We start from the raw sequence: 18,469 nt of genomic DNA, 5'->3' as shown, positions 1-18,469 counted from the left end.
AATACAATTATGGGACAGAATCTCAGTTAATGTGAGCTATCTTAACAATTAAGTTTAATGGGGTTTACATGAACTGAGGAATTCTGCTTTGGTGCAGGTTAAAAGCTTTGCAAGTTGGGTTCTTCTTCTTGCATGTCTTCTTAGCTGCTCATGTTTGCTTTGGCATCTTTCAGAGATGTCTTGCCTCATTCTCAGCTACTTTCCTAATTATGAAGCTTGGTTGGATAGTGTGTCACATGGTAACACAAACCTTGTTTAAAATTAGGACTGTCAAGTGATTAAAAAATCTGATTGCGATTAGCTGTGATTAAAATCACAATGAATTGAGACTAATTTTTTAAATTATACAGCTAGAAACTCAAAATTATGCAGGTACTGTGTATGGTTGGGGTGGATGTGGGGTGTGCGAGTGGTGTTTGGAGCCTGGGGATGGGGGGTCCCCAAACATCCTCGAAGGATGCGGGGTACTAAAGAACTGGAAGAAGGGGTACCAGCAGGGCTGGAGTAGAGGGCTGTGGCTTGAGAGTGAGGGGCAGGAGCAGGACACAGGCATATCACTGCCCCCCACCCCACAGGTATCTTTTTTGAAACTGGAAATATGGTAACCCTACAGGAATGCAGCCCCTTAGTCTGTACAGCAGCATCTAGCAGGTAAGTCTCTGGAAGAGAAGGGGCAGATCAAGGCCCCCATGGTGGGAGGGGGGGAGTGCAGCAGGGGCTGGGGTGAATGGGCCCTAGGGCCGGTATGGGTCATGAAATGGAACCATGGGAGGCTCATCCAGGCTCCTCGCCACTGTGTGCACCCCTGGGAGAGGCATGGGGGGCATGTGCCCCCCAGATGTGTATGCAGGGTGGAGGTGGGCTGCCTGCTGTGGGGCCCAGCCCCCACCCCTTCTCCTCCACAGACTTACCTGCTGGGAGCTGCTCTACATACTGCCGGGCTGCATTCTTGGTCAAGTGCATATTGCAGCTGCTCGTGTGTCTGTGTACATGCCCTCCACCCCGCCACCTTCCTACTGCAGCAGCCTGGAGCCTGCACCTGGGCTGCTCTGTGGTCCTCTGCATTGTCAATGCTGCCCTCCTGGGCAGCCTGGAGGCAGTGGTGATGGTGGCAGAGCGGAACCCAGGTGTGGGCTCCAAAACTGCGTGCATAACAAGTTATAAAAATTAATACAAGAACCAATTAACACATTAATGGCAACTGATAGCCCTACTTAAAATACTAATTAACTAAAGAGCAATAGTGCAAGAGGATGGGTTAGTGCTACAGTAAGGTGATCTTTCCTTGCCTTTCTTGCCCCCCAGCCTGATACTGAAATTTTGAATGAGTCTCCCAAACCCACACACCTTAGTTTATTCACCAGAATGCAAGTTTTCATTTAAAAAATAAATAAATAAATTTTTGGTCAAAATCTTCCAGATTTTTTTCATGAAAGCTCCCAAATTGAAAAGTTATGGCAAATATTTTGCAACTATCTAATTTGGATAAATATATTAAAACTTTTTTTGAAAAAAGAACGCTTTTAGTTTTTCAGGGAAAAGCAAAAAAAAATTGTTAGAAAATTAAAATAAAATTTTGAAATATGTCCGTACACACGTCTTCCATATAGTTATTTTTTTATCAGATCTCCACAATCTCAAAGAGATGAAGTTCTAGCACCTGGATACAACTGTTTAAATCAAAGCCTTTGGATTAAAGAGCTTTGTAGTATAACTTTCAGGATCAATGGAAGTGTAAAAGTCTGTAAGTCTTCAGTTTTATCCCAAGTTTTAGTTTGTAATGTAGGAATTTATGCTGTGTCTGAAATTTACTCAGACTCCATGCTATAATTGAAAGGTACCCTGATGCTTTATATATAGCAGTTTCTCGGAAGAGGCACATGGAGAGGCATTAAATAATGTCTGTGCACAAATGCGCATTTCTTTCATAAAGGCAGTAAATCCTGCAGATTATACACCAAATATATGCAATACAATAATTTCCCAATTACATTAATTTTAAATAATTAAAAATAAATATATTTCCTATATCCACAGCTACAGAAGAGTTTGTTTTTGTTTCAAAAGTACAGATGTTGCATTATTAGTTATAATTAAAAATAACAGAATAATGTACATACTTAGGGAAAGTTTGAATATTTACTCTGCAAATGTTAAGTGGAGACATTATAAATTAGGACTTGCCTGTAGTAGAGATCTTGAAAGAACACAAGGTGACTGCTCACTAAATTCACAGAAAAAATCCTAATTTACATTTAAGACAGAAAGAGAAATTAATACACCCTAATAAAAATATATCACGACCGGTTGCAACAGAAATAACATGTAATTTAAAAACCAAGCTAAAATGTTATGCTTCTGAAATACGGTAGCGTGCTTGCAAATCACAAATACTGCTGTTCTTAACATTAAATTCCCTTCTCTAGATGCAACTACCTACATTATGATAACATTTATAAAGTACGCTGTTAAATTACTAAGGTGACCTAAAACTACAACTGGGTAAACAGCACAATTAGAGAGTTCAATTGATGTTACACATTTCATCCAAGCTAAGATTTTATTACCATTATAGACTTATGTCCAATACAAGTTATTTTCAATATTAAGATCTATCTTCTTTTCTTAGAACTTTGCTCTGTGCCTATTAAGTGTCAAAGAACGGTTATTAAAAAAATGTAGACCAAATTAATTTAAAAGCACTATGCTCAAATTCAGGAAAGTATTCGTTATTCAGGAAAAACCTCAAGTATGTCCTTAACTTTAAGGCTAACAGTATTCAGGGAATAATAATATAATTAAGTATGTGATGACAGGTTTTTGGGGTTTTTTTTTTTTTTTTTTTTGATTCAAGGCCATAATATTGTTTGGAGGAATGTTCATTCTTACAAGTCAGGAAAATATAAAAGAAAAATTAGTATTTTCTTCAATGTTGGAAGGACTATATTCTACTGTAGATGCAGCTCCCCATTTAATAAGAACACAAGTTATAATTTAATCCTACTATACTTCATCATTGCATGTGCAGTTATGATTCTATCAAGTCATGGAAGGCAGGATGATGAAAGAGAAAAAACACAAATCTGAATCTGTTTGCCCAAAGGAACAATGCTAAGTAGCAGGGAAGAAGTGCAATTTCAAACTTCAAAGAGGATTCTATAAATAGGGACCTACCAAAATCGCGAGTGTACGATTTTCACAGAAACCGCGATTTCGGGCAGGCTCCGTGAAAAAGTGTAGGCTCCACACTTTAAGTGGGCTCACTGCAAAAAAAATAAACGGGTAGGGTGGGGCTATTTACTACAGCAAGCAGGGCAAGCAGCCCTGCTCCGGTGCCACAGACCATGTAGAGTGTTCGCTATGGTGAACCTGCAGCACATCATTGAATAAAGCCTGTCACAGGGCAAGAAGCTGTCACTACTTGGGGAGGGAGGAAAGGGGAAGAAGGCAGCCAGTCAGGCAAGACCTGTGAACTGCCTGTCCCTCATAACTTCACTGAGTTCACCACAGCAAATGCTTGTAGGCAGTCTGCGAATCCCCGTCCTCCCCCCATGCTCCAAGACTGCAGGGCTTCTCTGCTTGCCAGTAAAGGTTTTTTTTAATTTTTTTTTTTGCCCTGAGCTGCCATTTGGGGATAGCTTGAAACTGTGACTTAATTACCATGAATAAGCCCTGGGAAACCATTAATCCATGCTTAATAACACGTGGATTAATTGTTCCCCTGGGCTTAATAAGGGTAATTAAGTTACATTTTTGGGCCATGTGGCAATCTGTGGGGTGCGGTGAGACCCCTCAGTCAGAGGCATGGGGAGTGGGTCCAGCTGTGCTCACACCACAAAAATGGCAGCTGGTCTCAGAATCTCCACGCAAAATCAGGCGGCCGCCTTCTCAAGTTTGGTAGACCCCTAATTATAAACAAAGGCTCCCTCTATGTATTACAAGTAGCGTGCAATTGCGTGACTAATTGTGCAATTACCCTGAGGCCAGCTACATGCACGCAGTAGCTATCACATGATAAAAAACTCCAACCAGCTATAAAATTAGACATTAAAAATGTGTACTAACTTAATAGCTGGTTGCTATCAAATTTAATTTTCACGTATAGCAGGGTCTCCCCCGCAGAGGTGAACCCCATCAACTGACAGGGCTCCCAGCCACAGGGGTGCAACCTCTGAGCTGTGGGGATTGTGGCTGTCTGCTCCCTAAGTCTTGGAGGAGCATGAGACCCACCCTGGGCTTACACAGAGCTCTTGGTTCTGGCTGTACCTTTCCTGTAGTTGGGACTGAGTCTCACAGCTGATGGGGCTCTGGCTCCAAGCTGTGCCTCACTTGGAGCCAGGACTTGGAGACCTCATGGCTCACAGGTTCCTCATGATACACAGCTGGGACCCAGAGGCCTGTAGGCTGTGAGAACTCTTGGTCCTGGTTGTGCGTGGCCTCTGTAGCTGGGTGGCTCACAGCTGTGGGTGCCTGCAGGGGGAACCCAGGACCAAGCTCCCCCTACCCCAGCAATAAGGCGTGATTGGTTCTAATGTGTGTACATGTGTGGCATGGTAGGAGATGTAATTGCATGGATCACACATTAGATCCAACCATGCCTTTATCTGCTCATGTAGAGGGGAGCAAAGAGGGTAAGATGAAACAAAGTTTATATATATGACCTACAGTATTCCCAATAAACTATACATCTCATACATGAAATAATTATTTTTAATGAGCCACATTTAACTACAATGTGCTCTGTGTCATTTTTTAATACAAGTGTTGTTTGTACTTACCAGAATACAGTGCAAATTAGTTAAGTTGACCACTTCACATACAGTTTTTATTCGGTCTATAAGTTTAGAAAAATAGTTGACCATTTCATCCCTTTTAATTATTTTTGCATATCGAGGGAAAGTTGGAGGGAGCAGCCTCTGGTTAACAAGGGGCTCAAAACCCATCATAATAGGATGATCTTTAAAAAGAAAACAGAACAAACAAACAAACAAAGACCACAGAAGAAAATTATCCAAGTTGGATTTTCTGAAAACAGTAAGCTTCTGAGTAAACTACAAACCAAGCAACTTGCCAAAAAGGTCTCTCATATATTGTGCAGAGCAAAAAAGAATGCTTATGTAAACTTAAATAAGATTTGTTTTTCCTGTAAGGAATAGCAAATATTTTTGTTTAGTGAAACTTTGAACCTATTTCTTCTTAATTTTCCCTCTCCTTTTTCTATCTATTGACAAATTCGTATTTGAAGCACCGAATTAAGTCAAACTATGAAAAAGGCATAAAAATACTGTACTACTTTTTAAAGTGGCAGCATTTTAACAATTAAATGTAATTATTAAAAACTGTAGGGAACACCTATATTCTTTACACATTGCACCCCAAAGAAGTGCAAGAAATCCAGCAGCATCAAACATATTTTTCCAAGTATTTAGCCAGTCACTTTACAGAAACTGCCTTATATCCACCCATCATTCTGAGAAATATACAGGTGGCCTTCTCTAAAGACCCCAACAGATGTTATGTCTATTCATTGCCTGAAATTATTCCAGTACTTACAGAGCCCTGTAAGCAGTCAACCCAGCTTTTAGATCATGCAACATGTCTGATTCTAACCAGCGATGGCATAGTTTTCAAGAATAATAAGCTTTCCAGAAATAAAAATCAAGATAAAACTATTCAGACTAATATGACAGCTACACAGAGAGGCAACACTAAAATGTTTAAAGCACATGACCATCCTTTTAAGTGGTTTAGGGACTAAATATTTCCCAAAGGAACACATTCTGGACAGAAGAAAACTTCCACTTTTTTTTTTTTATACCTCCTTTGGTTGTGTCATTCTGAGCCTGTATACCATGATGCAATGAATTATGGATGGCAGAAAGCAGGTCAGCTGCCTGACTCATTAGTTTTTGGGCTTCTGCAACTGCACTTGTCTGAAAAATATAACATAAAAAATATGTTTTCATGTGTTCTATGACCCAAGGTTAATGAAGCAAATCCTTCAACCAAAATTTCCTCAGGAAAATTAGAAACTAGGACTATGGGATTTATTATTTTACAAAATGTTAGATTACATAGTATGTTTTCCCATTTCTCTGCAAAGTTTCCATCGTATGACAGCTACATAATCCTTAATAGCATTAGTGACACTTCACCGATAATACACTTTAAAAACAATCCGTAACTTCTCTTTAAATGCTGTTAGATTAAGAGCTACAATCCAAAAAAAGTATTCTAAAAAACTATTGTCCCCTCACTAGAAAATAACAAATCCTTATGTATCCAGTATCTCCGACTTGACAAATGTGCTTCGGAGAACAAGAAGCAGAACCAAATCAATCAGTCTTAACTAGCCCCACCCCCGCAAAAAACCTTACAATGATACAATGAGAAAATTTTGACTGCGTAACTAAATATAAAAGACCTAGAACTGCAAGCATCCCCTACTTTTAGTAGTCCTGTGGTAGACTTGGTTGTTAAAGAGATTCAAGTTCACTTACCTTACAGCTCTGACATAAGACCTAAAACTGTTTATGCTAGTAGCATTTCCTTCTAAGTGCTCTCTTCATGATCAGTTTCTATTAAAATACTGACTTTCATTTAACGCAACATCCTTTTACACTGTTCATGATGCATTTCCTCCAAGTAAGTACATATCAATACCAATGTAATATGCAAAAGCCAGTTACCAAACCAGTGTAATAAAGAACTACAAATCTGCAGGGGAAATGGAAACAATTTAGGGCCTCATCTAGGCCACCATGATTCTACCTGTAAGGTGTTATTTTTCCCCAAACTCTCAAAGAAGCCCAACAGTTTTCTTACTAAAAAGATCTGAAGGATTGTTCACAGTCTTTACATCTTCCTCTCCCAACTATCAAAGGCCTGATAAAAGATCAGAATCATAAAGAGGCAAAACTCATGATAATTTCCCTTGGGGGGGAAAAACACAAAACTGTTGGCCACCAATTAACAACAGCCCAGATCTCTTAACCGCAGGGAAGCCAGGTTTCAGGTTCCATCTACTTCAAACTCCCTAGCAGTTTCTTCTTTGATATTACATAAATGATACCATATTTCTACATAAATCCCTAATGAAGTCAGGTACAGGCTATCCTTCTAATTTCTTAAGAACTAAAGGTAGCAACGTATTGGTGCTAAGAGAAGAAAGGGCTGCCACTTTTGAGGGCTCACCCATGTGTTTAAGTTGATGGTGAACTACTGAAGTAGAAGTCTCCAGGACAACAATTTTGCCTTAGGAAATTAAAAAAAGACATTTCATAAGGTCAGAGTAAGGGTAGAAATATAAAGCATTTGTACCTCTTTTTTCGTAAATGCTATGAGAACAGTCAACAACACTCGGGTAAACTTCACTCGGCTGAATACTGCTAAGCACTGCTGATGCTACAACAAAATAAAAAGTTCTGAAAATTAACAAGTATCATGTCTTCAAGAAAAACAAATACCATATATTCTCAGAACCAAGCTTTTATAAACTATTGCAAAATTCTGCTACTTCCAGTATAGCATATGGATTGGTTCTGAGGGAAAGTCAGCTACCTAAATTTGCAAACAGAATAAACTGAAATTTATAAACAGACTGAACTGCTGATTTTATGGGACCATGAACCTCAATTTCCTTTCAATACAGGAGAAAAAATAAATAGATCATTTGTACAAGACATGGAAGTTATTGTCTAGCAACCTCTTAGGTGAGTGCTATCTAAACTTAAAAGAACTGTGATGAATGTAATAACTGCACAACTACTGCAGCAAAGTAAATTCTCTTCTATTTGTTTGAAGATCATATTAAATAATGTTTTCCAATTGTAAGATGCATCCTAGAAATTAGGTATTAGGAGGGTTCATCTAGGTACAATGAACTACCTGTAAGTTTTACAAAATAAACAACTGTAAAAGGTCCATTACTTCAAGCTCAACTTCTGGATCTCTTTCTTCTCCTTGTCGACTTCGAGTACTCTAGAAGGGAAGGAGTTAGAACATATTAATAAATTTCAAAAGGAAAGCTGTTTAATAAAAGGAGAAAAGCAAAATCTTAAATTTTTTGATAAACTATTTCTGAAATTAGATATTGTTAAAAACAATACCCGTTTGCAAGGGCACTTGAACTACCCACTAACCAATTCTTTCCCAACAACCCCTACCTTATGAGGCAGGGAAGTACCACTCCTTTTGCAGCTGTACAAGAATGAGTGATTTGCTTAAAGTAAGTTTATATCTAAACCAGATTTATATTAAAACCAGATTTAATTAATCCCAGGCTAGTGCCTCCAGACCTTCCCTCTGACCCCTTTTTATCTCATCTATTCCTTCCAAGAACTATACATCTTTTTTGAACTACATTTACTCAAATACAAGATGACCTCACCCAATAATTAGATTCTATATATGGAAAATGAATAAACGTTAAAATTTTCTAGGTATAAAATCTAATTATTGGAGGTTTGTCTTGAATTTGTCCCCCTCCCTCTGCTACAGCAGGGAAAATAAAGCTGGAAAGACAAATAGTTCCCTTGCCCTTGCCAACTTTTTTCCCCTGCAGCCCCTTCCCCACTTCCTTACTGTCAGACCCTGCTCTCTAAGCACATGGAAATGAGAAGAAAATTTGAAACAATGACCTAGAAATAAACATACCTGTAGTAACTTGTATATAGGGAAATTAGTATAGGTACCCATAGACTTGGATCATCCAGAATTGATGTAGTTTATCTTTTTTGAAACTTCTGCAAGTTTTAGCACAGGTACTCCATAAAAACACTTTTACGTAGCATTTCTGTACCTACTTGTATATAGTACAAACTATGCACGATATTACTCCAAAGCCAAAAAGTTCATGATTTATTATACAGATCATTAGGCTCGGCCCTAGCAGAGACTAAAACATTTCAAGCCATGGTGACTCCACAGCTGAGCAGTGCTCAGTATACCCCCACAAAGAATCCATGTGCTAATTAGCCCCCCACTCATGACTGGAACCAGGTGTTCTTGCCACAAGTCCTGGGATCCTCCAAAAATATATATGCGGATGAGGTGCAGGCTCCACCTCATGGAGGGTGGGGCCCTGCTAACCATATGCAATGGAGGGGGAGGGCGAGGAGGTAGTGACAGGATTCTGGTACGCTGTGTGAGGCCCCATTTGGGGATGTTTGCCAGGCATTTAAGGGTGGCGAAGAGACAGGAATCACTGGAAATGGGAAAGAAAGGCATAGCTCAACTGTGGAAGTGAATTAAACATACTGGCTCATCATGACTTGAAAAGGAATCGGCACTGAGGGGGACTGACTGCAATTTGCATCATCATAGGTCTTATTCAGATGGGCTGCACTAACCAATCCTTATAAGTTCTCATCAGCATGTGTGTCCCATTTAGGCCATGTGTTTTATAGTCAGGCTCAGTGTTGGCTGCATTTAAATCAACTTAATAGTTGGTTTCCTTTACTGTGTGCACACTGCTTTTGGCAGAAGTTTAGTGACTGACAGTGTATTTAGTAAGAGTTTCTTGTAGGCTAATGAATAAAAGGGACCCCCTGCCCATTGATTGGGGAAAACAACCTCATCTTATATTCAAGTAAATACAATTACATGGTTAAGCACAGTAAAGACAGCCTTTAAAAAAATCCAGTCTTGCTCCACAGCATGTTACTAACTGAAAGAAGAGTTGTTTCCTAAATACTAGTACTGTTTTTACATAGTTTATCAAAATGGAACACTACCTTGACTCTTCTTTGCATGTCATCTTCAACATCTTTTAGCATACCTAGAAAAGACTTGTATGCATTAAAGATGGTAAATGATTCCTATAAAATTCAGAGACAAATATACAACATACAGGGAGAGTGGACATTTAAATCCATAACAGTTACACACCTATTAGTCAAAGATCAACACAAAAGATACTGAGAAGCACTGTCAGCTTTCTGATGAGAAGTCTATCCTTAGCTATGGAGGTAGGGAGAGTGCTTCAGCCTTTGTACTGATCTCTGGCTACTAAAACATTGATAAATCTGTACTTACTCATTTTCTACCTCAAGCTATTAAGAGGAGCCCTCTCTCCAGTGATCCCCTCTCTCCATCCAAATCTTTTATTTCTGGATCACATTATAGAAAATCCATTGAAAGCAAATGGTACTACAGAAATACAAATTGCAAAATGGAAGAGATACATATCTACTATGTGGGATTATGAGCTTTTTATGAGGTAGACCTAAAGCTAGGTAACCTGTGTATTAGATAATGAAAAGATTGGGAATTACGCATATTTACAGGTTTGTGATATATTAAAAAAAATAATTACACCACAGTTCTGTGCAAGTGCTGGGGAGGAGTGGCTGTAGGCCCAAAGGTCACGGGTTCAAAGCTGTAGCAGAAGCGCTTACAGTGCAGCTCTGTCAGATTCCACAAAATTCTGGTAAATATCTTGCCACAAGGACACAGGAAACGAAAGAAACAACATAACTATGCAATAGAGTAGATTTAAAGCGGTCAGCATCTGAAGACTTCAACCTTTGGGTGTCTCTATGGCTGCTGGCAGACATTAAGGCAATTGTGTGATTGGGTTCAAAGGAATGTTATGCCTGAATTGCATGCTCAAAATTTCTGATTGTAATGTGTTGGGAATTCATTTTCTTCCCCAAAAATGGTTAAAAAATGTATCCAATTTTAAAAATTTATCAGTGGGCTGCAAATGTAAAAAGTTCATGAAATATTTTAAAGAAGGTCTAAGTTTTACCTGTTACTCGAAGATCTGTCACACTGTTAGCCATTTTAAACCCGTAAGTCATTGATTGAAAGTCTTCCTAACACAAAAGAAAAAAAATTAAGATTTTTAAATCAACACATATTTATGAAATACAACAGTGATAGTTAAAGTTATTTTTAAGTTTCTATACAACATACAATGGAAGTTATAGTTTTAAATGTGATCACCAAGCACAGCACCAAGAGGAGTTTACTATTTCCTGTACATATTCCTAAAAAACAACATAATTTTCAGTAGTATTGCAATTCATACACCAGAGGTTTCAAACTCCCCTTTACCCTGGCCTGGGTCCACCTTGCAGGGCTCCTTAGAGGCTGGACTCTACCCAGAGCATGGGGTCGTTCTAGCCTAGGCCAGGAAGCACTGGTACAAGCTCCTGCTCCAAACCAGGGCAGCAAAGATCTGGCTGGCACAGGGCACAGATCATGCAGTTCCAACTCCCAAATGCCCCATGCTGGAGCAAGCTGCCACCAACCATCCCCACCAATGCATGCACTGGGCTGGAATGGCAGCTCTAGCATGGTACATGCAAAGATGGGGCCAGCAGATGAGGTAGGGCTGCAGCACCAGTCACAGGCAAAGCAGCTGGAGGGTAAACTAGGTTGTAGCAATCCTTGAAGCAATCCTTGACAGCCTCCCTGCTACCAACTATCGTATCTACCAGGTCCCAAAAGCCCCAGATTCTATGGCAGGCTATTCCTCCCTGGCTGTGTCCCAAACTCTAATAGCCCAGTGGACCATATAGAGCACCATCTTGTGCTGGCCCGAGCCCTCAGGCTGTATGTTTGACACCCCTATTATACAGCATTTCCTATCCAACCTATCCATAGATCTCAAAGCACTTTATAAAGGGAAGTATTTTAAAATCTATTTCCATATAGGAAAATGGAGTCATTGAGAGGTGACACAACTTGCCCAAGATCTTCCGACCTTTAGGTCAGTAGTAGAGGGAGACTCAAGAGAGGAAGGAGGTGGGCGGGGAGCCACGTTCAGACTATTGCTTTTTGGTCAGTTAAAAAAAATTCCAAGGTAGCAAGTATCTGGTGAACAAGTATACCTGGTGACATGCAGCAAGTAATAAAATGTGTATTCATTTTTGCACTAATGCTCCTTGAGTAATTTACCCCAACTTTTCTATTTGGCTGGACAGTGTTTTTTACATTAAAGTCTTTAATTGCTCATTTATTTAATTGCAAATTTATTTATTTGTATGAAAGAAAGATAAAATAAGACCTCCATTCAAGAAAACAGTATTTTAAAGAAAAAATAGGTGACCAATGACAGTATGCTCAAGGAAGTAGCCAATCCCCTAGAATACTTTCCAGCAAAATAATAATCATCCTCTCTACAAGACAATTTTTTTTGCTTCAGCTAAGCACCATAATTAAGGATAGTACGTTACATGTAATTATAGTTAATTCTAAAACATACCTCTTCAAAAACTGCTGCTTTGTTCACTTTTTCTCTAGCAATATCACAGATTTTTAGGATTCCTAAAGCAAAAGCCTTCATGGCAGGATCTTCTATGAAGTCTGGATTATGAATGTAAAGGCAAGTAAACACCGTCTGTGCCAAAGAATGTCCTTCTAACCATGTTATCTAGAAAGCAATCAACATTAGATAATTTTGAGAGGAGATGTCCTTGTTTTTATATTCCCATTCCCATTCTCTTTCAGTCTTACCCTGAGAGGTCCATAACTGTGACAATCTTTCAAAAAAAGGAAAAAACAAGGGGGAAGGGGCATGGATGAGAATTTCTGGCATAGATCAACCTCTCTCATTGTCTGATGAGAGAAGATGCTTATAGCATGAAATACTAGGTTACTAAGGAGCTGAATGCATTTTCTCAATAATGCTCTTATCCTAAGAGTTCTGAACATTGGGGCAGAAGGAGATGCAGGATAACTAGATCTGCTTTTAAATATTTCATGGTTTTCTCCAAGGTATAAACCAGGAGTCACTCAAAATTTGTATTTAGAATATATCATTAGTGTTCTACCATTTAACTCTAACCCTATATTTCTTCCATGATCTTCTGCTTTTTAACAGCATGAAATTGATGTTAATAAAAGAGAAAACTTCATTAATTTAGTCTGCCCTCATATATCTTAAAAAAAAGTCAGTATTCAAAATTAAATAAAATTTATTAGAGGTACGTGTACCAGCCACCAAGTAGACCCTTTTATTCATAAAACTGGACCAACATATTCTACCCGAGATGTTTTTATACAGCTATATAGCCCAAAGAATACATATGCTTATTTCACACGAGACCTAAAATATTTTCTGTTTATGATAAATTAATATAAAGCAGACATATTTTATGTAATGAAAAAATCACTAAGCATAAATGAAGCAGATAGGAAATAACCAATCAATTTTAACACATAGGATTTGAGCAAATTGAGATTAAACTGGAAATTCTATAATCCTTTCTCCAGACTCTCTCAGTTAGATTCTAATAGATTTTTCTTCATTAATGGCTCTTTGTAGACCACAAAGTTCTGTTAAACTGTGATTATTCCTAACTCACGACTTACAACAAATGCAAATTTAAAGATGGAGTCTGAGGAGAAATAATTAACAGTACATCAGTTTCCTTAAGAGTTTTTCCCTCCAAAGAAGCCTACAATTTCTTCTTAATCCTATAAACTCCAATTCTGGAAGCAATAATAATTAACATTAACAGTAGTATTTTCTTACCAAGCAACAAAAACAAGTATCCATTATTCCTATGAGCTCAGGTAAAGTTAGATCCTTAATTTTAATGGTGCCATCCTTTAAAATAGAAAAGAGAGAGAGAACAGAATGTAAGAGTACAGTATGCTATACAAACAATACATGGAGCAATATTTGCATGATATATAACACAATTATTTTAACCATTATTAACTTTTAAAATGAATAATTTGAGCAATTTTATTTAGCTGGTTTTATTGATCAACTTCCTGATTCTAAAATTCATGCAGCAGGAATTCTGAAAATATTTACACTATGGGGACTGGGCACACAAAAATCTATGGAGATACATCCAAAAAATAACTTGGCAATTTTATTTCAGCATCATCAATCAGCCTTAAAAAGTTATAAAACTAGTTAAAACTAATAAACACTTAAAAAAGCATGGGACATTTAAAAAGATGTACAACAGAAGCAGGCCCTAGATTAATAAATAAGGACTAATCTTACAAGGTATTTTTTGTAGGCAAACACCTGCACAGAGCTCCCCTGACTGCAAGGTTAGGGCCAAAAGGCACTTCCTAATAAGGTGATCATTTTTTCCAGAGCATTCAAATCTGCAATAGAGACTCAGAAAGGTGCTGTTTTTAGAGAGGACTCTTTTCCTCTCTAATCGCGAGTAATGGATGCAGAATTTTTCAACTATTCATCAGTTCAAATTAAATAAGTATCAGTAGCTAACAATCACTGTCATGAGATGAATGCTCTATGGACTTTATTAAATTACAGTCTAAGCCATTTAAAGCAGGCTCATCTGGCAAATAGACATTTGACTGATGCATGAAGTGAAAAGTTAAGCTTGCTGGCCACCTCAACCATGGTCAGTGCAGTATCAACAGTATACAGCTATTCTGATACAGTATCAATTTTATGGCTCAGCAGCAGACATAACTAGAAAAGAAAAGCAAAAGGAATTGATACTCCATTCCAAGGCTTCTATTAATGGTCCTCAAATTGGCTAGCAGCCAAATGATTAACTGAATGGCAAGGTAGAAGGTTCTGTAGAAGTCATAACTAGGCACAAACAGGAACTAGCTGCACTCTCAATGTAACTTCAGTGGCACCTTTCACATTAGTAATAATGGGAAATGGCAAACGGCCTGTTCACAAGATTTAAAATAGATGCCTACCTGCTGCGAGCATCTTAAGTAGCTTTAACGGTAATTAGCTTTTGCCAGGTTTCTAGTAGATAAGAATCCATATTACGAAAATCAGTGTCAATTTATAGTCTCGGCTGAAAGACTATGTACTGAATGGGAATAAAGATTCAAAATATCCTTTTAATTGAGAGAGGGACTCTATGATCTAATCTAGTGGTATCCAAACTTGTGGTCTAACAAACCACTGTCAGCCCTAAAAAAAGAAATCTCATGGGCCACCATACTTAAATCAAATTTTAACTGAAAAAAAGGGGTAAGCAAAAGGGTCCTGGTTCAACCTGTATACCACTCACTATTGTGTTTGGGTCATTAATGATACATGGACCAGTACTGGAACCAGTGCTACTAAGTCTTAGAAAAGCATGTTTCGGAAGCATGAAGAAACCATATAACCTTTACTCTACTTATTAGATGAAGAACTAACTAATAGTTCTTTTCACATGTAGAGCTTGAAGTGCTTTACAAAGGAGGTAAGTACAACAGCAGGCTTCAAATTCTTAGAATATCAAACTGACATTTTTTTAGGCATGCTATTTAAAAAAAAAATCCAAAGAAAAGTAAAACAATTCAAATTCCCTTAATCACTGAGAGTGTTACTCGATTTAAGAAGTTATGCATAACCATGAATTAATCAAATCATGATTTTTTGTTCTTACAAATAATTAGCATCTAACCAAAGGAGAAATAAAGTAAGGTATGTCAACCTTGATAGCTTGCTCAAAGTTCAGAACTTTTCGATTAACTTGGTTTCCAATCATACCAGCATCCATCTTGGGATCCATCATTTCAATCGCAGACATGGCTTCAAAAAGACCAAAACTAAGGATAGCAATATAAAAGAAAAAAAAGCATAGTTTGCAGTCATTTAATTTATACCAAAAGTAAGCGTCAACAAACTATCTTTAAAAACCTATGTGAAAGACTACAAAAGAACAACATGGTGGGCATGTCTACACATGAAGTTAATTCTATGCAATAAACTCTGGTACAGTTTGCGCTGGAGTTGGTCTATCAGGTGCAGCATTCACACAAGCACCTGGACTGCAGCATGTTGAGCTGGGGCAGCGCAGCCTTGACTGGCAGCAGGCCCAGGGGCATCAGTTTGCAATCTAGGACTGCTCCTGCCTGACTAAATGTGCTTGCAGAGGGGGTGGCTTATTAGAAAACTCTGCAGTAAGCATTTAATGTAAATGCACCCACTAACACCTAATGAGGTCCTTGGAACTTCTCATTTATCAATGTACAACATGTAATATTTTCAAGGGTTACTAGCACTTTTAGGCTCCCAACTTGAAGAGCCTGATGAGGGCCTGATTTTCAGGGATTTGAAGGAGTCAAGTCAAGCACAGATACTTTGAGGCACCTTAAAATTAGATGTGAAAGTCTTGGGCTTTATTTTAAGAGAAAGGCTATTTAAATTAGTCAAATATCCAACTATTAAATCTGTGCACACAAATGTATATGAACACTATACTCTTAGAGACCTAGAAGTACATAAATCTGATAACTTAACTGATTTTGACTATTTCATAAGTATAGAAAATGTTTACATTTCAACCTGACAAACAAGAGAATATAGGACTTGCACAAAATTCAAGGTTTTTTAAAATAGTGTTAAAAAAAACAGGGAACAAAAAAAGTTTCTATTCTCTTATTGTGGTAAAGGTCAATTCATCAATAAGAAATTTAAAAGATGACGGTCAGCTGAAAGCAGGTGAATTAAAGAGAGACCAACCAGGGTTCAACTTTGGTATCTATCTTATTCAGGAAGTCTACTGCATGTGTTCAAACAGCACAAAACAGACAAAATAACACTGCAATATACAGGTTCCAATTCACAAAAGCATTCATATTTCACAGGAACTTAAAACACTTGATTTTAATAATACTCTTAAATTCCATTCATTTTAATTATTTGACACGTAACCTTTTTGTTCAAAGATATTTTAAAACTAGCATATATTATAATAATAAGCTTGTGCTCATTTACCTGGCACTAATAACTCTTAAGTACTTTTTCTGCAGGCTAAAAGTACTCATATGGTTAAAAAATGCTGCTTCTTTTATACAAGTGACTTTAATTTTACTTTGTGTGTAGAATTTCAGCAATGTATGAGCATGTGCTTTTAAGTGCTTTGCAGAATCAAGGATTTAATCCCCTCTTAGGTATATTATACAGTCTCTATTATTTAACTTAAAATGACCATGACATTTTGGATTCAGGGTAAAAACAAACAAACAAAATGATTTATCCCAAATCAAGCAGTGACATTTAAGGAAGATATCAATGCGGTTTTTAATTAAAAGTTTACAGATGGATTCTTTCTGACATCTTTGTGCACAAGCACCAATAAGAAAAAAAATGAATTTTAAGGAAGAAATAAGAACATAAGAAAACTTCCTGTTCCTATAATTTATCCATTCTCAATATTTGAACTGCAGTATCAAAAAAAATTCTCAGGATGGTTGTTCATTAGAAGGTACTTTATTTAGAGAACTACTTAATTTAAAGTTCCAAATAAGAAATATCTTTAACATAGTTGGTACCATCTTAACTTTAAAGTCACTAAACAATAAAGCATATACACTAATCCTCTCTGAAAAATTGTATCCTGATGCCATACGTACAGCTTGTCATGAAGCAGTTCTCCCAGCTTCAATTCTAGAAGAAACAGAACAGGATACATCATTACTTTGAATACAGTTATTCAAAGCTTTCCAGGCTATTTAAGCAAAACAGCTCTTTGGACTGGCTGAAAGACCTTATACTACAAGTATAAGGAGAAAGAATGCTTTGCATTTGAAAGCTTGTCTAATTTTATCCCAGCTATGCAGCTGATCCAATAAAGGAAAGCACCTACAAAAAAATCCTTATACTATACAATAAGATGACCCCAGTGGGAGAATGTCTTGCTGCTCATCTTTATAAGATTGAGAGGCTAAACACTAGGTCCTCTTACTCTTCTTTATTCTGTCCCCTCTCTGTCATTCCAAAAATTTGAAGGTAACTTAAAATTTTCTCACAGCATCACTTAAAGAATTTCTCTAGCATAGAATTATAAGAGAATTCTCAGACAGTAGAGGCAAATTACATCATACAGATTGCAGGTTGCAGTTTTTTTATTTCATGCTAAGATCATCAGTTTATCATCAAGATAAATTAACGTTAAGGAGAAGCAATCTAGACTGGGGTGGGCAAAATTTGGCCCGTGGACCGGATATGGCCTGCCAAGCAATTATATCTGGTCCGCGGGGCCCCTAAATATTAATTTTCTCAATTTTTTATCTGCCCCTGGTTTCCTATCATGTGGCCCTCGATGGCTTGCGAAAATCTCAGTAAGCAGCTCTCCACCCAAAATAATTGCCCACCCCTGATCTAGACAGTATCTGCTTACAGGTAGTCATTGACTCTCTATAACCTGAATGTATTCTCACCAAAAACTGAGTTTTATCAGGTGTAGAAATACACTGGATACAATGCTGTATCCTAGAAGTTCACTGTTCTGATATCTGTTAAAAATAAATTACAAAAATGGCATTTGTAGAAAAACAGAAGACAGGTCCATCCTGAATATACAAATGCTTCCCATTAATAAGAGTCTGGGGGGGGAAGAGCACAAGATGGTTTCAAGACAACAGGAAAAGCATATGGAAAAGCCAGATGGGCACAGCAAAAGCATATGGAAAAATACAGCCATATATAACGGAGGACATCTATATCTTCTAAAAAGGGACTGCTAGTTTCATGGCCCCAGTCGTACAAGAAGCTTGGCATAGGCAGAACCTTGAA

General features: G+C 37.7%; 1 protein-coding gene across 2 annotated transcripts in view; it reads right to left on the bottom strand.

Moving 5' to 3' along the window:
- The window catches only part of NAA35 (N(alpha)-acetyltransferase 35, NatC auxiliary subunit), a 35,532-nt gene that overhangs the window by 13,566 nt on the left and 3,497 nt on the right, over positions 1-18,469 (bottom strand). Inside the window, exons 3-13 of one of the 2 annotated variants that reach the window (XM_019554764.1) lie at positions 17,308-17,341; positions 15,384-15,498; positions 13,484-13,558; positions 12,212-12,379; positions 10,751-10,817; positions 9,735-9,778; positions 7,930-7,980; positions 7,321-7,404; positions 5,819-5,933; positions 4,779-4,957; positions 2,185-2,244 (exon numbers count right to left, since the gene is read on the bottom strand). In XM_019554764.1, the coding sequence (XP_019410309.1) occupies positions 2,185-2,244; positions 4,779-4,957; positions 5,819-5,933; positions 7,321-7,404; positions 7,930-7,980; positions 9,735-9,778; positions 10,751-10,817; positions 12,212-12,379; positions 13,484-13,558; positions 15,384-15,498; positions 17,308-17,341 (992 nt within the window). The remainder of the gene's footprint in view (positions 1-2,184; positions 2,245-4,778; positions 4,958-5,818; positions 5,934-7,320; positions 7,405-7,929; positions 7,981-9,734; positions 9,779-10,750; positions 10,818-12,211; positions 12,380-13,483; positions 13,559-15,383; positions 15,499-17,307; positions 17,342-18,469) is intronic. The other variant, XM_019554765.1, reaches the window with a different exon arrangement.

The sequence above is a fragment of the Crocodylus porosus genome, unplaced genomic scaffold, assembly GCF_001723895.1.
Source record: "Crocodylus porosus isolate Cpor-Errol unplaced genomic scaffold, CroPor_comp1, whole genome shotgun sequence".
Classification (NCBI taxonomy): domain Eukaryota; kingdom Metazoa; phylum Chordata; order Crocodylia; family Crocodylidae; genus Crocodylus; species Crocodylus porosus.
This window is presented reverse-complemented; position numbering and strand designations above follow the sequence as displayed.